Here is a 25,811-nt window from a genome sequence, read left to right as displayed (position 1 = left end):
TGAACCTCCAAAATGTATATTAATGTGAGCCATGAGCTCAATCTAGCCTACCTCTCACTTTATGGAAAAGAGGAAGTGACTCACTCAGGGTCACATATTAAGTGGACGAAATATGACCTGATCTCTTGGTCTTCTCACTTTGAATCCAAAATTCTTTCCACTAGTGGATAGTACCCACAAAACCTGGGGCCCAATATAATGTATAAAGAGGACAATCAAGGAGAATGAAGGGGAATATGATATAGCAAGACAAAACTGTCACACATTGTTCACTTCTTTAATTTTTAAAAATGAGTAAGCAGACAAAAAAGTTTGGTGCCCTTTGAATACCAAATAAAAACATCAGCTGTGTCAAACAGTAATACAACCCTTTCTTTTAATAATGCAGTAAATATCTCTGGAAGGATCTATTGCTTCTATACGAATAGCAAAAAAAGTCATCACCACAAGGACAGTATTCTCTTTCATGTCATTTTTGTTTGTTTCCAAAGATGGTGCACAAATACAAGTAGGAAATTCTTTTTTGGGGGGGAAAGTCCCTCCTATGCGCCATGAATAGAATGTTAAGCAATCCAGGTGTTAGATGCACACAAACTGAGCCCCCAGCGTGTTAGTAACTTCAGACCATGTGGTCCCACATGTATGTATATAAAGCTGTTGATGAAACAGTCTATAGCAGCAGAGTCAGAAGGCCTTCTAGACCCAGGATTTGTTGGACTACTTACTGGGTGAGGACAGATAGAAACGAAGCCAAGGTAAAAGAGCATAAATCGAGGCACAAGATTCCTGAGGGAGGCATCTTGCTACCTCTCTGGAGATGGGATGCTAGATTGGGATGAAGACTGAAAAGGGAGAGAACTGGAAGCTAACAAGACAAAAATCACAGAACTGGGGATTGAGATAGTTACTATCCAGAGCAGATAAATGAGTTAGATTTGGAAACTTTAGGATGAGATTATGTTTCATTTCCTTTGAACTTATGATGTAAACAAAGTTTGCCCTTTTCAGCCTGTGTCATTGTGTCATATATCAAAAGCTCTGATTTTGGAAAGCTCACATCTCCACGAAAACATGGGGAGCAGGAAGGAACCTTACTAATCATCCCATTGAAACTCCTCATTTTCTAAATGAAATAACTGAGACTCAGAGCAGGGGTTGTGATTTGCTCAGAGACATCCACTAGTTGGTGACAAGAGGTTGAAAAGTCTTCCTCTTGAAAATTAAAATAATAATTAAGAAACAAATATGTCAGTTTGAAAAAATCGGTCAAATAAGACTGGAGGCACATGCTTAAGAGCTACCAAGTTTAGTTTAGATACCTCCTTCAGAAGCCATGCTTATTTGTGGGGAGAGGTTTATTTTTTGTTTTCATTTTTAGATTGGGGCTGCCTAAATTTCCCTGGATATAGGGCCACTTTGGAAGGAACTAAGAAAGAATTAAGTATTAGGAATAAAAATGAAAGACTCAGTATTTGATTGTTGACAGAGTAAGCAGGAATTATTCTGGGAAAAAAGACAGTGGAGAATTGGAATAGCAGCTTACAGAGGAAGCAGATCAAAAGACATTTGTAGTGTCATTGCCTAACAAAAGGAGAGAATCTTGGAATGTGAGAGGTGAGGATTAGTTAAAGCAGAAGAAGAAAGTAGGGGCTCAAACATTATGAAGGAAATATAAAGGGGAAACAAGAAAATGCTCACATCTGGATGTTTTGGAAAAAGCTCTCATATCTAGGCTCTTCCTCCCATGATCAACCATCTTTCCTAGCCCCCTCCCCACAAAGCCAGATGGAAGAAACAGGAAGATGATCTGGAAACCATAAACCAACAAAAGACTAACTGAAAAGAAGGATCATGGGATATTAGTGCTTGAAGGAATCCTTAGAGACCATTTAGCTCAATCCACTAATTTTATAGAAGAAACTGAAACCCATATAGATGAAGGATCACCTGAGTCACATAGCTAATGTGGCAGAACTGGGACTTGTACTCAGGTTTTCTGATTCTCACCATACTATGAGACAGAACCAGTCCTAAGTGCTAAGCACTCTGAAGGACTCTGAAAAGGCATCATGGAAGACATGAAAACACTTGGAGCTGTAGGATGTTTTACACTGGTCCAACGCAATATGTCAACGACTAGCTGGCCTTTTGAAAAAAGTCAATTCACATCAATAGATTTTATGTTGTTAAAAAAATTGGAACGAAGTACATCATTTCCATAATTTTATTTGCTTTTTGATCTATGGGGCATTTGGTAAGACCCCCAAAATATGGGAGTGGGGCTGGTTCTCTTTTGGTTTATGTATTTTGATTTGGAGATGTGATTTCATGGACAAAGCAACTCCCCTCCCTAGGTAGATCCTTACCTACTCTACCAATTATACTCTTGGAGAGTTGCGTAGGGCACTAAGAGGTTAAGGGACTTGCCCAGGATCATAGTCATTGTATATCAGAGGTGGGACTGGTGGGGCTTTTGCCTCTCCAGTCTGGGGGTAGAGTAAATTATCTACAAATCCAGAAATAATTGCAATGAGCTTAATGCCAATTTGAAGGGTAATCATCACTTAGATATAACCTTCCACTCACCACTTCCTGGCTGGATCTGTGACTTTACAACTGGAAAATCTGAGAACATCAGCATTTGGAAGAGACCTCAGAGGTTCCATTGACTGGTGCCCTCATTGAACAGAAGAGGAACATGGGGCTGAGAGAGGGAGGGTAACTTAGTCAAGCTCACATAGTGAGTGACTGGAGAAGCTGAAACTTGAGCTCAAGGTTCCTCATGTCCAGTCCAGAGCTTTTGCTAGGATACCTCAGGGTCCATGGAGGCCAGCTTTGCTACCTCCATGCCAAACTCTCCAGCTGCTCATCTGTAAAATGAGAGGGTTGGACTTGATTTTCTCTAAATTCTCTTCAAGCTCTAAATCCTTTAATCTGGAGGCTAGAGCTCAAATGAAAATGACAAGAAATGAGTGGAAACGTCCCTCCAGTGTAGAGAGAAGGAAACAGCAGTCCCCTTTATAGACATACATTGGAAAGAAATGGGTCCACAATGGTCTGTGGAAATAGATTAGAAGCATAATGAGAGCTGCTCAATGCCACCCCATTGCCCAAACCCAAGTATAAAAGGTTGACAGTACATTTTACAGACGTTCCTAATGCCTATGAAACGACAATTAAAATCACCACATTACAGGAAGTTTTTGCTAGCATCCCATACAATATTATCTCTTTGTGACTGTTACTTACATAATAATTAAAAAATAATCACTTTTAAACAAGTATACAGTGTTCATTTAAAAATTAACTTGTTAATAATTTTTGTGCAAAACAAGCGAACTCCTATAATTAAGTGAAGTAGTTTATTTCTTCATTTATACAGAAAACAAAAAATCCCAGTTGAAGAGAGGTCTCTCAGAAATGTGTCTCCTTTTCCGTGATGGCAGAAATGTTTCCATCCCCTTTGAGTTTGGCATCACAGTCATTTAGAGTAACTGTTCGTGGACCAGTGCCAAGCTTCCCTCTCATCTTCAGGTCTGGGCTGGGCACTATCAATTTCCTGAGTTTCTGTGTGATGGAAGAAGACAAGAGCTGGGTAATGATGTTCCTGGACTCTTGCCGTATCTGTTTGCCCAACCTCAAAAGTTTTGATACCCCCCACCCTACTTTTCTACAATCACAACTTCAGAGATGGAGGGATCCTTGGAAGTCTTCTGTCCAACCATCCTCACTTTCTAGTTGAGAAAATGGGATCTTGGGGAAATGGAATGAATTGATCAGAGTCACATGACTGGTAAGTTTCTGAGGTGGTACTTGAAACCTAGACCCTCTGATTCTAAATTCAGTGGACTTTTCTCCAGTTCATACAGCTAGACTTCTGGGGAAAATACACAGACAGAAAGATAGACAGATACACACACAACTAGAAGTTTTCTTCTCTTTTCCTCCTGAGACAGGAACAGACTTGGTCACGCAGTGACTTCGGTCTAAAAATGAACTCTACTAGTCTGACTCTCATCCCCTATAAACCATTCTTCAAGGGAAGATGTGCCCTGAATCTCATGTGATCCAGGTGGGTAAGGTGCCTAACCTCTCTGAGTGTCAGTTTTCCCATCTATAAAACGGGAATAATAATAGAATTACCTTATAGGGTCATTATGATAATCATGCCCTATTAGCCATTGCAAACTCAACACATTCAAAACAGAATCTTTGTCCTGAAATCCTCTTTCTTTCCACCTTTTCTGTTGTTGTCAAGATAGACCAGTGAAGGAGGGGGTGGTAGCAACTAGGCGTCCGATCTGGAGATGGGACTCTTGGGTTCAAATCTGGCCTTATGCACTTCCTAACTGTGGGGCACTTAACCTCAATTGCCTAGCACTTAATGCTCTCCTGCCTTGGAACTAAGACTTAGTATAGATTCTAAGAAAGAAAACAAAGGCTTCAAAAAAGGATAGATCAATGGCTTTGGTGTTTTCTTAACTTTGCCCTCAAACTCACCTCATACACTTGGTCTGTTGTCAAATTTCATCATTTTTACCTTTACAACAACTTTTCTAAAAGTCCCCTTTTCTCTGTTCATCCATTCCCAACCCTATAATTATGATAAACATTATTATTCCAAGGTGGGATCATAGGACTTAGGAACAAATGGAAATTTGGAGGTCATTTAGACCAAATCTCTTATTTTCCATGTAAAAATTCCAAAGTAGAGGCAACAAGGTGGTTCAGTGGATTGAGAGCCCTGTCTAGAGCCAGGAGGTTCTGGGTTCAAACCTGCCCTCAAACTCTTCCTAGTTGTGTGACCCTGGGAAAGTCACTTAATCCCAATTGCATAGGCTTTATCACTCTTCTGACTTGGACCCAATACCCAATACTGATTCTATTAATTGAAGGTAATGGTTTAAAAAAACTTTAAGGCTCAGGGAGGCAAAATCCCCTTTCTGGTTGCATTTTAAGATTGAATCTTTCCTTGGGAAGTCACTGGGTGGTGCAGCAAAGAGTCTCTATTCTTCCTTTCCTGCTAACTGCACATTCTAAAGCCTAAAGTTACCTTCACAGAAACTTTCTGTTAAAAATTAAGTCTGAAAAGCTAACAGGAACCTTATTATATTTTCTCAGAGGGGAAGGGGATAAGGTCTCCAGTGAAGGTTTCCATGGAAGACATCAGCTGGCATGAGATCCCAGAGTGCTAACAAAACAACCCGTTGACCTATAAACTTTTTACAAGTAAGACAACCTTCAGTGCTACAGGGTTTTCATCTCCAGAAATAATCATCATCCTTGCAGTATGAAGGCAGGAAGAGAAGGTCATTTTTACAACTGGCCTGGGGCTCTGTGGCAGCCCAATGGACTGTGCTTTCACTAAGGAGACACTGGAGAGTGTGGCTATTGTCCTACCCCCAGGAAAATATCAGTTATGTCAGTGTGCTGAGCCCTCTTCAAGGAACTGATATCTTCATTGATTCTAGGGAACTACATTTCCACTTAAAGACCTCTATCTTAAGTTCCAAATGCAAACAAAACAAAAACAACCACATTCCTCACTTATATCCCACTCTTCTCTCCATCTTCCACATGACTATCTGAGCTTATGACTTCCTCCTCTCTCAATGGGGTTATTTCAATAACCTTTTCATTGGTTTTCCTACCCCCCACCCCAGTTTTTGCATTCTCTAATCCATCCTCCATTAGCAAAGAATTCCTCTCCTACTCATAGTTGTGAAAGATATATGATATTCCTCTCGTCATTTTTTAAGGCATGGCCTTTAATCCATTTTGAATTTATTGTATAAATAAATACAAATAAATGCAATATAGTATAAGATGTGACTTCCAACCCAATTTCTTCCTGACTGCTTCTCAGCTTTTCTAGCACGTTATTGAATTCAGTGATCAATTCATCTTTTGTCTAGTCTGTTCCATTGATCTACTTTTTCTTTCTTTTTAACTAGAAGTCCAAAGTCATTCTTGAAGAGTATAAACTCGAGACAAGTTAGAGATCAGTTACTGATCTTCAATGAAAGAGGGAGTTTCCACATCAGGAGATTCCATGCCTCCTTCTCACCTCCTTCCCCAACTGATGGAATCATAGGTATGGACCTCAATGCATTTATCATTCATTTGTTTTAATCATGTCCAACTCTTTGTGACTCAATCTGTTTTTTTTCAAAGATACTGAAGTAGTTTGCCATTTCCTACTCTAGCTCATTCAATAGGGTTAAGTGACTTACTCAGGGTCACATAGCTAGTTAGTTTCTGACGCCAGATTTAAACTTGGAAGATGACTCTTTCTGACTTCACTCAATACATTGTGTCACCTAGTTGCCCATATTCATTCATATATATGTGTAAATAGATAATAGCTAGTAAGTCAATAGACAGTCAGATGTAAACATCTATCTATCATCTCTCTATATATCATCTCTATCATCTCCCTATCATCTCTTTATTATCTCTCTCATCTATCTATCTATCTATCATCTCTATAATCTCTCTCTATTATCTCTATCATCTCTCTAGCTATCTATCATCTCTATCTATCTATCATATATATCAATCTATCTATCTATCTATCTATCTATCTATCTATCTATCTGTCTGTCTGTCTATCTATCATCTCTCACTATCATCTCTATCATCTCTCCAGCTATCATCTCTGTCTATCATCTATCTATCTATCTATCTATCTATCTATCTATCTATCTATCTATCTATCATCTCTCTATCTCTCTATCATATCTATCTGTCTGCTATCTATCTCCCTATCTCTCTATCTATCATCTCTTTCTATCTATCATCTCTCTCTCTATCTGCCTGCTCTCTCTCTCTGTCTCTGTTTATGTCTGTCTGTCTGTCTGTCTGTCTGTCTGTCTGTCTGTCTGAGATTTCATCCATATGGACAATTCCTAATGAGGAAATTCTCTCTAGCTATGGAGATTGACCTCTGTTCTACCACTCGTGATGTTAAGGAGGTAGCTTGGGTACTGAGAGATGAAGTAAGTCACCCAGCCAATATGTTTCAGGGCCAAGTTTTGAACTCAGGCCTTCTTGAATCCATAGTTGGTCTTCTGTCTACCATATCATGAAGTCTTTTAGTGTAAATATTAGATCCAAAGACAGACTTCTTCCTACTACAGGACATTACCATATTATAATTATCTATAAAATAAAATGATAATGTATTCACTACCTACCTCAGAGAATTACTGTGGCCCCAAAGAAAGTTAGTTAGGAGCTAAATACATATGAACTATTATTCTTTTCATCCTGAAGTCAGGAAGATCTGAATTCAAATATAGCCTTGGACACTTCAAAGCTGCATAAAGTCATTAGCCATTTACCCTGGACTAGTCATTTATCTTCCGTTTGCCTCAGTTTCCTCAATTACAAAATGGGGATGATAATAACTTATCTTAAATGATTATTGTGAGGGTCAAAAGAGACCATATTTGTAAAAAGTGCTCAATAGTACCTGGCACATATTAAGTGCTATATAGATGCTAGTTCTGGGGGAAGCTAGGTGGCTCAGGGGATGGAGAATCAGGTTTAGGGATAAGAGGACCTGGGTTGAAATCTGGCCTCAGATACTTCCCAACTATGTGACCCTGAGCAAGTCACTTAGCCCCTATTGCCTAGTCCTTTCCACCCTACTACCTTGGAATCAATATACAGTATTGGTTCTAAGATGGAAGGTAAGGGTTTATTTTTTTTTTTCATTCTGTTTTATCCAGATGTTTGGTTCAGTGTCAACCCACACACATACCTTGGAACTATTACTACTAGAAAGATCCCAGTTTAAATGCCTCCTCCCCTTTCCCTGTGTGCTCTTGCTTCCCCACCCAGCAAATCTCCCTTTTTCATGGGTGGGTGGCAGGCCCCAGTTATCACTCACCTCCAGGAGTGTGCCCTCAATCTGCCACATCTTGAGGACAATCCAAAGTGGAATGCAGACCATGGAGGAAAGTGCCATCATCCAGCCAATCCCATAGCCCCAGTTGGGGTATGTGTACACATTGTTGTACTTGAGGGGCTTGTATTTCACCAGGAAGAAGACAAAGATCCCCTAAAAGATGGAAAAGCAGCCTATCACTAGGATGGAAATTACTGCATGTGCACTCCTATCTAGGGGGCACCCAAAGATGCTTCTCCATCTTAGCTTAGAGAAGACCACACCGTGTAACATCTCACAGTGCCTGGCACACAGATACTGTAAACACATATATGTGTTCACTTATAAACTTTGTTTTATATTTATTTATATGTTGATGAACTATGCTTTCTATATATACTAATATATTTATATTGATTAACTTTGTTATAGATTTATAAATTTTGTTTCATATTTATATGTTGATAAACTTAATATTATATATTTATAAACTTTATGTTTTACATTTATATGCTGATAAATGTTTTCTATATATATTTATAAACTGTTTTATGTTTATATTAATTAACTTTATGTTATATATTTATAAATTTTGTTTCATATTTTTATATTGATAAACTTAATATTATATATTTATAAACTTAATGTTTTATATTTATTTATATATTGACAAACTGTTTTCTACATATACTTATATATTTATATTGATTAACTATGTTATATATTTATAAATTTTAAGTTTCATATTTATATGTTGATAAACTTAATATTATATATTTATAAACTTTGTTTTATATTTATATGCTGATAAACTGTTTCAATATATATTTATAACTGTTTTATGTTTATATTAATTAACTTTATGTTATATATTTATAAATTTTATTTTTTATATTGATAAACTTAATATTATATATTTATAAACAATGTTTTATATTTATTTATATATTGACAAACTGTTTTCTATATATACTTATATATTTATATTGATTAACTATGTTATATATTTATAAATTTTAAGTTTCATATTTATATGTTGATAAACTGTTTTCTATATATATTTAGAAACTATTTTATATTTATGTAAATTAACGTTTTATATATGTATAAACTTTATGTATTATATTTATTTATATGTTGATAAACTTTATGTGTTCTATATATTTATAAACTTTCCATTGTTACTTTTTTTCCAGTAATCTCTGAATGTAAACTCACTGGCAGCAGCGGGGATTATTTCATTCTTTGAACTGGTCTCCTCAGGTGCCTAATAAATGTCTATTGATTGATTAATAGGGATGAGTGGCTTTTCGAAGCAAGCATCTTTGGAGAGCCCTGGCAGCTTAGTCCTGCTCCTAATTTGGGTATGCTTTCTTTCACTTTGCCTATTCTCCACTCATTGTATTCCAAGTCATCCTCTTAAATACGACTCAAATGCCACCTCCTCCTTGAAGCCTCTTCCAGTCCCAGCTTTCAGGAGTGACCTTCTCCCTGGTTTCTGCTCCCAGGGTCCTTAGCGCCTACCTCTAGGAGGCAGCTCTGGGTTGCTTTATATTAGGGTTGTGTCCATGGGCATTTTCGATCTCTCTAGACTGTAGGCTCAATGAAGGCTGGAATGGTGCAATGAGCAAAGTCTTCCAGATGGGGAAGGAGCCACCCAGGCTAGTCCCAGAGACTAGAACACGCCATATTCATTGTCTCTGGCTTTGGGACAGTGAGGAAGGGCTACTTACCGCACAGATGCCCGGAGTCACCACCTTCCAGCACCACTTAATTAGGGACAGCGGTTTATAGCCAATCATGTCTTCGATGTTGTCATAAAAGCGATTGCTTCCTGTGCAGAAGACAATAAAAATAATTGGTAACATTTCTTTGTTTGGTACTTTATGTTGAGCAAAGCACATTATATAGGCTAATCTCATTTTATTATCATAAAGACTCTGCAAGGTAGATGCTATTATTATCCCCATTTTATAGATGAGGAAACTGAGGTGGAGGAAGATTAAATGGTTTGATTGGGATCACACAGTTAGTAAAAATATCTGGAGCAGTATTTGAACATAGGTCATCCTGACTCCAAGTAAAGGGCTTTATCCTCTATATTACTCCTTGCGCCCCCCCCCCCAACCCCACCAAAATAAGACATAATGAAAAATTCCTATGTTAAACTGCAAGGACTCTATGGAAAGGCCAAAGGAATTGGGCTCTTAGCCTAAGGTAAAGAAGACTGAGGGTGGATATATTTACGGTCATCTTTTTTTTTTTCTTTAAACCCTGACCTTCCATCTTGGAGTCAATACTGTGTATTGGCTCCAAGGCAGAAGAGTGGTAAGAGCTAGGCAATGGGGGTCAAGTGACTTGCTCAGGGTCACATAGTTGGAACCTGAACCTGGATGGGGTGATGAAAGCCAGAGAGACAAAGGGACAAGTCCTAGAATACTGTAGTGTCACAGGGAACAAAACAGCAGATTCTGCCAACCCTGGAGCTTAAGCTCCTGCCCAGCTTCAGTTACGCCAAACAGTTCTGACTGGACAGAACAAAGAGTCTCTACTTCCCCCTCAACTCCAGAGAACAGGTGTTATGGGTAGCAGCTGGCATAGGGCAAGAGATTTCCTGGCAAATGGCAGTGAGGACTGGGGTAGGCTGATACTCACCATAAACCCAGCCAATGCAGACACATTCAAAGATAGCGACAAAGAGAAGGCACATCCCACTGGCTGCATAGGAGTCAAACAGCTGGAAAATATACATGCCACCCTGCAACAGAGACAGATGGAGAGACAGGGAGCAGAATTAGTGTGGCAACTGCATAAATGGCTTCAGCTGCATTTAAGCTCAGTGGCAGCTCTCATCTTGACTCTAATGCTTGATCTACTCAATAGCATGGAACTTCTAGGAATGAGACAACTTTCTGATTTGGGGTCAGAATCTGCATTTGTATCCTGAATCAATTAGTTGTGAGCTTTTGACTCTCAATCTTTTTGCCTTATTGTGCCAATGACTGACCTTCCTGGACCTCAGTTTCCTCACCTGTAAAATGGGAGATTTGAATATATCATGGGTTCTTAGTATTTTTGGTGTTGTGAACCCCTTTGGAAGCCTTGTGAAGTCCTCAGAAGAGTATCCTTAAATGATTTAAATGAAATACACAGCATGACAAAGTAAACGAATTATACTGATTTATCAAAATATGAAATCAGCCCCAAACAGGTTCACAGACAGTAAGCCAAGAATCTCTGGCATTAGATTCTCACATATGACCCTCTGTTCCTGTCTCTGCTTTTTCCCTATCTGTCCTTCACATCTGGAGTGTTTTCTTGCCTCCATGAACTAGACTCCTTAGCTTCCTTCAGAGTTCAGCTACTTTCCATTTCCAAATTCAGATACTTGCCTGATCTAAAAGTATGTGATCAGAATATGAGGTGGTTAAGTAGGCAGTATAACTCCCAGCTACTGAGAATTAAATGAAATACACAATTTATTTAAAAAGCAATCCCTTGGAATACTATTGTGTTGACGGGAATAATGAACTGGAGGGATTCCATGTGAACTGGAACATCCGCTAGGAAGTGATGCAGAGCGAAAGGAGAGAACCAGGGGAACATTATACACAGAGACTGATACACTGTGGTACTATTGAATGTGATGGACTTCTCCACTAGCAGCAATGCAATGAGCCAGGACAATCCTGAGGGACTTGGAAGAAAGAACATTATCTACATCCAGAGAAAGAACTGTGGAAATGGAAATGCATTAGAAAAGTATATGATCAATCACATAGTGCAATGGGGATGTGATTAGGGTTTTGATGTTAAAGGATCACTCTGCTGCAGATAGGAATAACATGGAATTAGGCTTTGAACAATGATACACGTAGAACCCAGTGGAACTGCTTGTTGGCTTTGAGAGAGGGGAGGAAAGAGCAGGGTAGGGAGGATCTTGAATCATGTAACCATGGAAAAAAATTCTAAATTAAAAAAAAAAAAAAGCAATCCGTGCCCTTCAGCAGTTTACCAGCTTTCACTGCTGTACCTATTTTTAAAATTTCTTCCATTTCTATATTTTCACCATTTCATCTTGGTGTCTTCTAAGCTGCTAAGGTGGTGATACCTTCTGTATCTTTCTACTCCTGCCCAAAAGTTTAAACCAATGATGGTATTTCACGAAGGATTTCTTTTCGAGTATTTATTACTACTACTCCTGTGAGCAGTTAGATGAGGCAATGGATAGAGTATCAGTCCTAGAGTCAGGAAGACTCATCTACCTCAGTTAAAATCTGGCCTCTAGAAACAATGTGGGAGTAAAAACACCGAAGAAAAACAACTGCTTGAATACATGGATCAAAGGGATATGGTTGGGGATGTAGACTCTAAATGAACATCCTAGTACAAACAACAACATGGAAATAGGTTCTGATTAAGGACACAAGTAATGCCCAATAAAATTGCGCATTGGCTGCGGGAACGGTGGGTGGAGGAGAGGGAGGGAAATAAAGTGATTATTGTAACCAACAAAAAAATAAAATTAAAAAAAGAAAAGAAAAAAGAAAAGGCACCATTTGACAAAAAGATAAAATAAAATAAAATCTGGCCTCTAGCTGTGTGACCCTGGTCAAGTCACTTAACCCTCTTTGCCTCAGTTTCCTTATCTGTAAAGTGAGTTGGAGAAAGAAATGTATAGCAGTATCTAGCAGTTGGGGTGTCATCAAAGACTGAGGGTGGAAGGTGGCCCTTGAGCTGAAATTTGAAGGAAGCTAGGAATTCTAGTTCATGGAGTCATGAAAGCACCCCAGGTGTGAAGGACAGCTAGTCAAAAGCAGAGGGAAAGGAACAGAGGGGCATATGTGGCAAACATTAAGAAGGACTGTTTGGCTGGACCAAAGCTAGGGAGAATGAAGTCCACAATTATTCTAATAGCAGGAGGTGAATTAGTGCATTAAACAACCCTTGTATCCTGAAAGGCCAGTCCAGGGTAGCTGTTCATTCCCTTATAGGGCAGGAAAATTAGTATCAAAGGCTATCAACTAATCACACCCGCCAATAATTAGGATGTTGAAGGGCTAGTGATTAATGTGTTCAAGCATCTTAATAGGTATAATGATTCATTGGAGGCAGACGCTCTAGATTCGCATCCAGGGTTTTGAATGGAATGGAGTAATGATTTGTGAGAGCCTGGAATGTCCAACAGATGGATTTGTATTCAATCCTAGAAATGTTAGTGAACCACGGGAGTTTATCAAATAGGGAAATGATGTGGTCAGGAAGCCAAGATTCAGGAATATCATCCTGGCGGCTATGTAGAGAGAAACTTAAGACAGAATACAATGGAAATAGCATTAGCTCTTGGGTCAGAGGACCTGAATTCAAATCATGCTTCTCATACTTGCTTTCTGTGTGAGTTTACACAAATCCCTTCACATCTCTTGTTCTCGGTTTCCTTATCAATAAAATGACAGGCTTTAACTAATGGCTTCTGAGGGCTTTTCCAGCTCAATATTTATGAGCTCATGATCTGAAGTACTATTTCAACCATCTAGATAAGAGGCAATGAGACCCTAAGCTTAAGTGGAGAAGGGGAGATAGACTAGAGAGGACAACTGCATTGGGACAACTGGCTGAATATATGGGGTAAGGGAGATTAAGGATGTCATCATGGATGCAAGTCTCCCTGGGGGACTGAAATGATAGTGGTGCTCGCCTTGCATTTACCTCCCATCATTCAACCCCCTCACTTCATCACTGGACTGAAACTGTTTTTTTCTAAACTTATCAACGTTCTTTTAGTTGCTAAATCCAGTGGGCTCTTCTCAGTCCTCATCTGTCTTGACATCTCTGTTGCTTTTGAGACTTGATCATCATCCTCTCCTGGATAATCTTCCCATGGTTCTCCTGGTTTCCCCTATCTCTCCATTCCTTTTCCATTCATTTAGCTGGACAGATGCCCCTTGAGAACAAAAACCATTTTGGGGTTTTGATTTTCTCTTTGACTCTCCAGTACTTTAGCCAATTTTACTCTGCCTTTTTTCCCTCTTCTTTTTGGCTAATCACTTCCTTTGGATCTCACCAGCCATATGTTGTAGGTCATTTCATGGAAGATCCCATGTCAGCAGTTGAATCTCTTGACCCTGGCAGTAGTTATAATTGTTATCACACAACTTATCACTTAACGATAGTCAAGCCAGTGGTGTTCACTGATTATTTCATGGAACAAGTCTTGTCTTCTCAGGTAGACTCTACGTTCTTTGAGAACAAGGACCGCCATGTTTCATTTTATTATCTGTGCAGCATAGCCTGGGCTTTGAATAGAAGGTACTTACAACCTGCTTGTGGTTTGCCTAAAGTCACTCCAAATGGATGATGGGAAAAACTGTTAGGTACCAAGTTGGAGAAGGACAGCCATTCAAAGTGGAATGATACATTTGCTTAAATTAGACTCAGTGAATGGCTTCTCTTCCACTACCTTCAAAAGAATCAAAGGTCATTCAAACAGAGGATGAAATAATGACTATTAAATGGTCAAGCCATAGAATTTTCTTTAGGAAAAAATAACAGGAGAGGCATACTCTTCAGATTCCATCCCCCTTCTGTCTTCATTGAGTTGGGCTTGAACAAAGAGTAAAAGCTAGGGAGGATGAGACCCATAATTATTCTAACAGCGGGAGGTGAAGTAGTGCATTAAGCAATCCTTACATGGTGAAAGGCCAGGCCAGGGTAGCTGTTCCCTTATAGGACAGGATGGCTGGCATCAAAGGCTGTCGCCTCATCACACCTCCCAATAATTAGGACCTTGAAGGGCTAGTGATTAAATCCCTCAAGCATCTTAATAGGTATAATGGTTCATCTCTGCTAGGCAGTATGGTATGAAGCAAAGAACAATGAACTTGGAGCCAGAAGAACTGGATTCGTGTCCAGGGTTCTGTCACCTCCATCTCCTACCTCCATGCTTTTGTGTATGGGATTCCCCCGTGCCTGAAATTTCCTCTCTCCTCACTTCCATTTCTTGTGATCCCTAGCTTTTTTCAAGACTCAGCTCAGATGCTGCTTCCTACATGAGGCTTTTCCTGATACCTCCAGTTCTGTTTTTGGAACCCTTTTATCCTCTGTCGTAGACTCAGTACTAAGTATTGATTCCAAGGCAGAAGAGTGGTAAGGGCTAAGCAATGGGGTCAAGTGACTTGCCCAGAGTCACACAGCTGGGAAGTATTTGAGGCCAGATTTGAACCCAGGACCTCCTATCTCTGGGTCTGGATCTCAATTCACTGAACTACCTAACTGCCCTCCTCCCTCCAGTTGTTAACATTCTTTTCCTCTTGAAATTATGCCATAGAATTTTTTTGTTAGTTCACATTAACGTTTTTGTATACATTTTGTGTATCCCCAAGCAGAAGGTAAGATCCTTGAGACTAGGAACATTTTCCTTTTCTTCTGCTTCTCATACATATGGCTCAGTGTCTTGGGCAGCTAGATGGTGTGGTGGAAAGAGTACTGACTGGAGCATCCAAGTGGATCTGTGAATAGAGAGGCAAGCCTAGAGACAGGAGGTCCCGAGTTCAGATTTTGCTTCAGATACTTTCTAGCTGTATGACACTTAACCGCAATTGCCTAGTTCCCATCATTCCTCTGCCTTAGAATTGACACTCAGTATCCATTTCAAGACAGAATGAAAAGGCTTGAAAAAGAAAAAAGAAAGAAATGGTATTGCCCTTGAAATTAAGAACATATTTGGCTTCAGCCACTTGCTATCTAGACAACCTTGGGCAAATTACTTTAGCTCTGTTTGTCTCAGTTTCCTCATCTATAAAATGGGAATGATAATACGAGTAGCCACCTCCCAGGGTTGTTGTGGGATCAAAAGAGATAGTAATTGTAAAGTGCTTATCACAGTGCTTGGCATTAATAAAAGTACTATATAAATATCATCTATCTATCTATCTATCATCATCATGATCATTTGTAAATTAAGACTAATACCAGCACCTACCTCCCAGGGTAGATATGAGATCAAGTGAGATAATAATTGTAAAGTGCTTAGTATAGTGCCTGGCACATAGAAAGTGCTAACCATGGGAAAAATATTTTTTAAAAATCAAATTTCTAGTCATATGACCTTGGACTAGTTATTTTTCTTTTCTGAGTATCCATTTTCTCATTCCCTTTTAATAGAACATGAATGATACTAGTATTATATTATAAAGGGGAATGAATTTAATCTCAAATATGCCTACTTCACAAATGAAATGGCCCGGACTCAAGCACTTTGGTAGCACCGCCATGATGCCCCTGCAGGTTTAATACCTGTCCCTGACTAGTAATCATCTGAGCTTTGGGCTCCAAATCAAGCTATTCCAGGAAAGCTGAATGAATACTGGATTAGAACGGAGCAAACATTTAAAAAATATTTATTCCAGAATCTTGGGAATTGGAAGACACTTTAGAGGTCAGTGAATCGAAGAGACCTTGGATACGAGTCTCAATATTTGCTCTTGGCATGGCTTTGGCCCATGAGTTCTTTTTAGCCGTCAAGCTGAACTCTCAGTTTTCATGTCATGAAGTCCCTTTCTTCGGCAATCAGGCTTTCACACGTTCTCTTTAAATACAGCCAGAAAGATGACGTGGAAGGAAAAAAGCATACCATCCCCGGGGTGCCAGCAGCCAAACAGGTTGGAAATGTTTTCTCTGATAACCTCAGCTCCACTGAGGTTCTTTCACTAGGTTTAAGAGAAGAAATCTTTCTGTTTCTATTAACGACAGTCAAGAGAGTGCAGGGATGCTCCAACTCAGCCTTTTCAATCGAAATTCAGGACTGTCCTTGATCAAGGAAAGCTGAGCATCCAAGATGGGAGACTGGGGGAGGGAGACAAGGGGAAGAGTGAATCTGCTTTTTAAGAACGTTTTCACTTGAGCTATCCTGGTGAACCAGGGAGCAGAGCTCTCTCACCCCCTCACCTGAAACAAGAGCTTGACAAGTGAGGAGCGAGTGGGAGTGCTTGCAGATCAGAGCTCGACAGCCAATATCTTGCTACCCAAGGGAGACAACATACCCTGGGCTTTTGGTCTTTTATAATTAGTTCCACAGAGAGAATCCAGGGGAATCAGAAGAGACAGAAAGAGGCTGTCTGTTACAGTCTAGGAAAGTGACTATTATCAGCTTGGATTATACTATTTTGGAATTGATGGGATCCTAGTGAGAAGATGTCACTTCTTTGCTCATAAACTATTGCTGGCTTCCCATTAACTTCTTGTGCACCTGCTTCAGTCATAGCCGGTTCTTTGCAACCCTATATGGAGTTTTCTTGGGAAAGATACTAGAGTGGTTTGACGTTTCTTCTCCAGTTCATTTTCAAGATGAAGAAACGGGGGCAAACAGGATTAAATGAGTTGCCCAGGGTCATACAGCTAGTAAGTGCCTGAGGCTGGATTTGAACTCAGGTCTTCTGGACTCCACACCCCATGTTCTATCAACAGCACCACCTACCTCTCCCTACTGAAACCACCTAGCTATATCCTAAGGGATAATTATTTAGGGGCACCTGCTATCTGGTTCCAACCTAATTATCTAGCTGCTACATATTATTTTCTTCATGAATTCTGAACCACCACTTCCTTGCTCTTATTTTGTCCTCTCCCCCCTTTCCTTTTTGCTCTACTCTATTGAGGGATCCCATAGCACAAAATGTACTAGACTTCCTGTTAAGACAGTTTCCATTGTTAGTTGATTGGGCTTAATGTCATTGACTCAGCCAGAGTAGAAGAACATGGATGCTTCAACATATTCCTGAATGCCATGGAAAGGTTGGCTGCCTTTTCCATTTGCCATTAGACACTACTGTGTGGAGCCTTCATACCTCCCCTCCACCATGTCCCCTCCAACCATTCTTAATCTAAAAGACTTTCCTTTCTTTGGATGCAGCAAAATTTTTACTCTGAAGGCTTTACAATGGCTGGCTGGGGAGAATTTTGATGCCACCACAATTTGAAGGACTCAATCCTTGCTCTTTGAGGCAGGGGATGGGGACAGGAAGATTAAGATAAAGATCAGTGTATCTGCACTGCCCATCCTTAGAAGCAACTAGCTTTCTTCTCTTTTTAAAAACCCTAAGTTTTGGTTTCAAGGCAGAAGAGCAGTAAGGGCTGGGCAATGGGGGTTAAGTGACTTGCCCAGGGTCACACAGCTAGGAAGTGCCTGAGGCCAGATTCCAACCTAAGACCTCCCATCTCTAAGTCTGATTCTCAATCCACCTAGCTGCCAACAAAAAGTTGGCTTTCTTTTTAAGATTTAGCTCTCACACTTTGGGGGCCAGGATGAGCCAGAGGGACCTTGGAGTATTTTAGGAAGGAGACCTTAGAGATCATCTCGTTCAACTGAATGATTCTGCAGATGACAAAAACGAGCCTCTGAGAGGAGATGTCTTGTTCCCTCTGAGCCAGCTAACAAACTGGAGAGTGGGGATTTGAATACAAGACCTTGATCCAAAGCTTATTCTCTTTCTGCTCTATTAGGCTGCCTTTTATTGAATCAGATGAGCATCCAACAAGACATCCAAGAGATGTACTTAACTCTTTTTGAGGGTGTTGAGTGTTACGTATATATTGTTAGACTTGGTTAATAGGATGGTTAGTTTTTCTGAACTGCTTCTTTCTTTCTTTCTTTCTTTCTTTCTTTCTTTCTTTCTTTCTTTCTTTCTTTCTTTCTTTCTTTCTTTCTTTCTTTCTTTCTTTCTTTCTTTCTTTCTTTCTTTCTTTCTTTCTTTCTTTCTTTGTCTTTGATATTAAGGTAGGGGAAGAGGAAGGGCCTTTTGAGAAATGAAAACAAAATAAATACAAAGGATACCAACTAGCAGCCCCGATAAAAATAAGTGGAAAGGCTTCTCACCTCTGTTAACATGACCAGACCAAGGAAGTAGGAGACTATAGACAGGGCCAGGATGAGCAGTTCCCTCCGATAGCCTCGCCGAAAAGTCTTTGGGTACATGTCCACCACTGCTGTTACAAGGCTCTCCACGCAGACAAACTAAAGAGAAGACAAGGGGTTGAGTTAGGGAATCCACAGGATTCCAGCCAATGGGATTCTGGTGGGAAGTAAGCATGGTGGCTCAGAACCTAGCCCAAGGCTATTGATTAATGCTTCCTAAAGGGGAAGAACATTCTTTCTAATGCCTTAGGAAGGGGATATGGCTACCCTAGGGTGGGATGGTCCTGGGTTCAAATCCTGACTCTGTTCCTTATTACCTGTGTGATCTTAGACAAATGACTTCCCTCTCATTCACATTTGGGGTTATAGACATTGATCTAGGGAGGATCTTAGAGGGTGGCACAGTAGAAAGGGTTTGATCTAGGTTCAAGGCTTATGTCTAATGCTTAACTCCCTGACTTTGGGTAAGAAGTTTAGCTTTTCTGAGCATCTGTCTCCCCATCTGTAATAAGGGAGATAGACTCAATAGACTCTGAGGTCCTTCTCAGTTTTAGATCGATGAGCCCTCATTTTATAGACATTGAGACGGATGCCTAGAAAAAGTTAAGTGACTTTCCCATCATCACACAGGAAGAAAGTATTGGAGCTGACATTGGAACCCAGACTCTGAATCCATAATTCTTACCATTGTACCCTTCAGAAGCAGTTTTTTATATAAGTGCTTTGTAGATTTACAAAGCTCTCCTCTTAAAATGGTCCACTGTAAGTAGTAGTTGTTGTAGTTGTAGTCATCGTCATTGTCATAGTAACACATAGCATTTTACCTAGTTAGCTGATGAGGATATAGGCAACCTTGTGGCATAATAGATAGATCACTAAGCCTGGAGTCAGGAAGATCTGAGTTCAAATCCTTCCTCAGACACTTATTAGTTTTGTAACTCTAGACAAATTATTTAACTTTTGTTTGCCTCAGTTTCCTCATGGGGATGATGATAACAGCATCTACGTCTGAAGGTTATTATAAGGATCAAAGTAAATAAAAATTTTAAAGCACTTAGCACAATGCCTAGCACTATTATATTGACCATCATTATTGTTGTTGTTGTTATATGGGGGGCCTGGCATGTTTATATTAGCTATTATTATAATAATTATTATATGGAGGTTCAGAAGTGACTTCTGCAAAGTCCTCACGAGTCAGTGGTGGATGATGGGCTCAAATTCAAGCTTTCTAGCTCCATGGCCGGTGTTATTTCCATGAAGTATTCCTTTGTTCTATGTTCTGTTAATCTTCTAGCCTGGACTAGATTGTAAACCCCAATCTTACAATTGGGTAATGTCCCACATTATCCAATGTGGTAGGTCCAACATAGGACCATTGACTTAAGAGCTGGAAGGAGCAATGGAGATCATCTAGTCCAACCTCTTTCATTTCCAGATTAGATAATTGAGATTCCAAGAGGAAAAATTTACTGGTCCTAAATCACACAAGAAGTAGATAGAGGCAAGATTTGAACCCAGGTCCACACATCCTGGATCCAGGATTCATCCCACTATACCAACCAACCTCTGGATATTTCTGTCCCATGCACCTCCTTGTATTCATCATGGTACCTAGCAAGGGCCAGGACACTCAGAAGGTGCCTGACACATCCGTTTGTTGGTTTGATTATTTTCCCCCCTTCCTAAGTGGAGAATGGTATAGATTCTGGCCTTTTCTGGGGCCCCCTACTATGAAGGTTAAGAAATGTAGACCAGGAGAGAGAACCAGGCTTGGAGTCAAGATGTCCTGGGTTCAAATCTGGTCTCAGACACTTCCTAACTGTGTGATTCCTGGGCAAGTCACTTAACCCCAATAGCCTAGCCCTTATAGCCCTTCTGCCTTAGAACTGACACTTGGTATGAATGCTAAGCCAGAAGGGAAGAGTTTGTAAAAAAAAAAGAAAGAAAGAAATGCAGACCAGGATTCTGGCAACTTCTATCTGATCCTATCATACTGGGCATGTTTGGGGCTTGGGGTGCAGAACAACTTAGGTACAGTTAGCTCCCTGGGGGGTTCTGAGAGCCCAGGGAGGACTCTGCAGTCGTCCCTCAGCTGATGACAAGTCCTCGCTTCACAGGCTTTGACCTGGGACAATAGAAAGTGATTATCAGGAAAAAATGCCCAGTCCCTCACCACCACAGCTTAGTAACGATTGCCCAGAAACCCATTCTGGGGAAGAAATTGGATTTGGCCGACTGAATTGATGGCCATGCCAAGGAGGGTTAAATGACTTGCATAAGGTCACAGAGGACCCTCTCTGAGGTAGCTGATAACCCCCGCAGCTTTGGTGGCCTCCCAATAAGAGAACACAAAAAGGTAATTCTGTGCAATGAGAGATTGGCTTTGGAAAACTCCTTGGTATTATGGGAGACTTATAGAGCTCTGATAAGCTGCACTGTTGAAATCCTGGGTCACACATCTGGACTGTTTCTTCATTTTAATGAAAGAAAGGGGGCAGGACGGGATAGCATTGATGAAGCACCTACTCTGTGCTAAGCCCTAGGAATACAAAGAAATGCAGAAGGCAGTCCCTGGTTTCTAGGAGCTCACTCAAAAGACTAGATTTGGAATCTAGGTTCAAATCTCAGCTCTGCTACTTATAACCTCTGTGACCTTAGGCAAGTCTCTCCCCCCCACCCTCCCTCTCTCTCTCTCTCTCTCTCTCTCTCTCTCTCTCTCTCTCTCTCTCTCTCTCTCTCTCCCTCCTTCCTTTCTTTCCCTCCCCTGCTCTCCCTCTCCCTCCCTTCCCCCCTCCCTCTCCCTCCCTTCCCCTTCTCTCCCTCAGTTTCCTTCCCTGAGGAAGAGTGTTGGGACTAGATGACCACTCAAGTCCCTCCCAGGTCTAAATCTAGGGATTTTATGTGGTTTTAAGTTCATATTCCCCCTCCTCTCTGCAAATGGACACATGGACACACAAGGATGGAAAAGAAGAGGTTGTATGTTGGGAAGGAATAGGAGATAAGGTTACATCTGCAAGGTCCGGACTGTGGAGAGCCTTGAATGCCAAGGTTCGGAGATTGGGGCTGATTCAAAAGCTTGCAGGGAGTCAATGTAGGTCCATAAACAGAGGAGGGTCATGATGGAAGTGTTATGACAACATGGATTAGAGAGGAGAAGATAGCGTGGATTCTGTTTAGAAGTGTGTCATAGTAGGATCATAGATTTAGGATTTCTAAGGAACCTTTAGGTTCTCTCCTCTCTGTTTATCAGGGAGGAAACTCTCTCCTAGAAGGGATAAGCAACTCATCCCAAGTGACAAAATTACAGGTGGTGGGGTGTAGCAGAATCAGGGTTCAAACTCGGGTCTCCAAATCCAATTCTCCTTGTTCAGTCTAGTCCCAAGGAGCATAGTCTCTGCTCTTAGGGGAACTTACCCTTTAATAGAGGATGTAAGGTTTATAGACCCTAAATAGTCCTACAGTAATATAACAAAGAGAAGGAATCTACTGTGGGTGGGGCAATCAGGAAAGGCTGCCCAGAAGAAGTGGCATTTAAGATAAATTGTAAAGGAGGGGTCAGATTTGAATAAGCAAAGATTAGGGAAAAAAAAGATTATTTCTAAAGGGGAGAACAGAATGGATAAAGACCCCTCTATATAATGTAAGCTCCAGAGAAGGTTTCCATTTTTTGTCTTAGCACAGTGTCAAACACATGGTAGGTGCTGCTTAAAAAAATACTTGTTGGGTGAATCCTTTAGAGCCAGGAATCACAGTGGGAAGTCTGGGGCACAGTGAGGAGGTGGTCTAGCTAGAGTGGAAGATGAATGTTGGGGAACAGGGAGATAAGGTTGGCTGGGGCAGGTGGGGCTGGATGGTGAAGGATCTTGAATGCTAAGCCAAGATGATATGCAGACAGGTTATGCCCAGTAGAATGTAAACTCCTTGAGGATGGGGGATGCTTTGAATTTGTATTTGTATCCCAATGCTTGGCACAATGCCTTGCTGTTTGATAGATACCTTTTGAAATCATTGGAGATGAATTGAATTGGACACTAACTCCAAGCAGAAGGAAGAGATCATTTCCTCAAGAACCGTAGAACCTTCTCACCAAGCCTTCCTCAGGAGTATCTTACCTGGCTGTCCAGTCCCAGGAAGATGAGCATCATGAAGAACAAAGCAGCCCACAGAGGAGAAAGAGGCATCATGGTGACTGCTTTGGGGTAGGCAATAAAGGCTAGTCCTGGCCCTAGAGACAAGGAAAGAAACGGTCATGAGGTCCATACCCCTCACCCAGGTAGATTACCTTCTGTAGAGCTGCCTCACTTGCCCATGTCAGGGGCATGTTCTTGCAAGCTGCTGACGGCAGGAAGCAGGGGTGGGGTGGGGTGGGGGGGAGAACTTTATAAGAAATCACTTTTACAGATAACTGATTGGCCTTTGATTTCAGCTCCTGGGTCCATGTGGGAAGTTGAGGTGGAACGGTTATGGAATAGAGGGAAGGAGGCATTCAGTATGGTACGATTTGGATTCAGTATCAGAAGATCCGGGATTAAATCCTCAGATTTACTTCTTGGGTTTGGGGTGAGCTACTAAATCTCTCTGATTCTCAGACTCATCTATAAAATGAAATGGTTCAACTTGGCTTGATGAAAGGGAAAACTACCGAACACTTAAAGTTATCCAGAAGTGGAATAGCCTGCCTTGGGGGGGAACCTATTGGTTCCCTCTTATTGGAGGTATCTGAGTGGTCAGCTAACATTTACTGAACACCTGTTGTGTACCAGGCACTGTGCTAAGGGCTGGAGATACAAGAAAGATTCAAGACAGTCTTTGTTCTTAAGGCACTCAGTTGCGCATGCTATAGATGGGATTCTTTTTCTGGTAGGGGTCATACTAATAACTAATCATAATAGCATTTAGATAGAACTTTAAGATTTGCAAAGCACTGTATTTATTTTAACTCATCAGATCCCCATAAGAACCTTGTGAGATAGTTTTGTTGTACAGATGCAGAAACTGAGGCTCATAAAAGTTAAATGACTTGCCTAGGATCACACGGCATATCCAAGGTAGGATTTGAATTCAGGTCTTCCTAATGCCAACATCCTATCCATTATGCCACCTAACTGCTTTCCAAGGACATTTGCAATTCAAAAATTCTCTGATTTTGTAACTAAATAATCATGAAATCTTTTCTAGCTCTAAAGCTATGCTCCTAATTATTTCATTTCTTTTTCTTTTTCTTTAGGGGAAATGAAAGAAACTCTAATTTCAGTCTATTTCTTTAGAGTGAGTGGAATTTTGGGATGCCTTCTGTAGATTTCTATCTTCCAAGGAGGATTTGTGCAAGGGCAAGGGGCAGAAAGTGTGGATTTAAACTCCGTGGAGATCCCTCTGGAGGTGGTTGAAAAAAATGAACATTAAACAATAGGTAAGGAAATCTGGATTCTAAGTCTAGCTCTGCCACTAATGTACCTTTGTGACCTTGGGCAAGTCCCTCCTCCCTTATGGAACCTCAGTTTCCTTCTCTGTAAAAGGAAGGGTTTTATATGGGTCATGGCTATCTTAACCTGGAATCTACGTAGGACCTAAATGTCCATGGATACACTTTAGAGAGTCCATGCCTCTTTTTATAGCTTCAGCGCTTTAGCACAGTGCCTGGCACATAACGGGTGCTTAATAAATGTTTCTTGAATATTAAATGTTTCTTGACTAATTGAAAAACTGGGAAAATCACATCTTTGTTCCAATATTATTGGTTTTCCTTGATGTTGTTCTTCAGTCATTTTCAGTCATGTCCAACTCTTCATGACCCCATTTGGGGTTTTCTTGGCAAAGACACTGAAGTGATTTTCTGTTTCATTCTCCAGCTCATTTTATAGCTGAGGAAACTGAGGCAAACAAGGTTAAGGGACATGCCCAGGGTCACACACCTAGTAAGTGTCTAAAGTCAGATTTGAACTTAGGAAGATGAGTCCTCTTGACTCCAGGCCAAGCACTCTGTCCACTGCACAACCTTCTGTGAAAAGATCCATAGCTTTCACCAGGCTGCCAGAGAACCCCTGGATTCAATGATCTCTCAGTTTCCTTTTTGTTTGGGCATTCAATTCCAGGAGGTTGACTAAGGTCGGTTGAAGCAATAGAGGGAATCAGGCACAAAGAACTGAACCCTTCTGACTCTTTAATTTCCTTCCTAATATGAGGCCAGGGCAGAACCTACTCCTCTTGTTTGGGTTTTGGTTTTGTTTCCCAGGGAGGGAGACTGTTCATCCTTTAGGTCAAGGCCTTGAGCATGGATATTTTCCATTTCTGAACAAACTTGTGCACATGGAAGCTTAGCATGGAAGGTGCAGATAGCCTCCTTAATTCTAAAAAGCAACCTATTAGAGCACCACAACCAGCCTATTAGGAGGAAAAAAGTAGGTATTACTTGAGAGTGATAAAGGTCAAGTTAAATAATAGGCTACTTGAAATACAGAGTTCTAAGTTGGAAGATAGGATCAGAAGGGAAACTCATCACATGGCCACCTATTAATTCACAAAGGCGTCTTGGGAAATTCAATTGAATTTCCTGGGGTGAGAGCTGATTAGCTTCTTTCCATCCTTCCCCAGTAAGGTAGTTCAGGGGACCATTAGGATATCTGGCTAGGCTGCCCATTCATTCTATCCTTATTTTCTTCTAATGGAAATAGCCTTTAGTCTAGACTACTTGGGGGATAAGGGAATAGTCATCCAAGGCTCGTCTTTTACTCTCCCTCATGCACTGTATATTCCAGTCAAACTGATCTAATACTGTTCCCCATGAACAGAATTCTAGTTCCAATTCTCTTGTCTTTGCACTGACTGTGCCTGGCATGCACCGTCTCTTAGAATCCCTAAGTTCCTTCAAAGTTTAGATAAAATGTCGACTTTCCCCAAAAGCCTTTCTTGATTCACTAGTTGCTAGTGTCCTGCTCATGAACTTTCTCTGCATTCATTTCATTTTTTTGTTTTCCTTTTCTTTTTTTTAATTTCCCAATTACATTT

The 25,811-nt window shown here is 40.6% G+C and overlaps 1 protein-coding gene across 1 annotated transcript in view; it reads right to left on the bottom strand.

Annotated features, from left to right (window-relative positions):
- Positions 1-263: 263 nt before the first annotated feature.
- The window catches only part of SLC6A11 (solute carrier family 6 member 11), a 185,130-nt gene continuing 159,582 nt past the window's right edge, over positions 264-25,811 (bottom strand). Inside the window, exons 9-14 of the mRNA XM_001365646.4 lie at positions 22,919-23,031; positions 18,765-18,902; positions 10,547-10,649; positions 9,625-9,725; positions 7,895-8,065; positions 264-3,567 (exon numbers count right to left, since the gene is read on the bottom strand). Coding sequence (XP_001365683.2) covers positions 3,415-3,567; positions 7,895-8,065; positions 9,625-9,725; positions 10,547-10,649; positions 18,765-18,902; positions 22,919-23,031 — 779 coding nt within the window. The 3' untranslated portion in view covers positions 264-3,414. The remainder of the gene's footprint in view (positions 3,568-7,894; positions 8,066-9,624; positions 9,726-10,546; positions 10,650-18,764; positions 18,903-22,918; positions 23,032-25,811) is intronic.

The sequence above is a fragment of the Monodelphis domestica genome, chromosome 7, assembly GCF_027887165.1.
Source record: "Monodelphis domestica isolate mMonDom1 chromosome 7, mMonDom1.pri, whole genome shotgun sequence".
Lineage (NCBI taxonomy): Eukaryota > Metazoa > Chordata > Mammalia > Didelphimorphia > Didelphidae > Monodelphis > Monodelphis domestica.
Note: the sequence above shows the minus strand (reverse complement) of the source record. Positions and strands in the feature narration are given on the sequence as shown.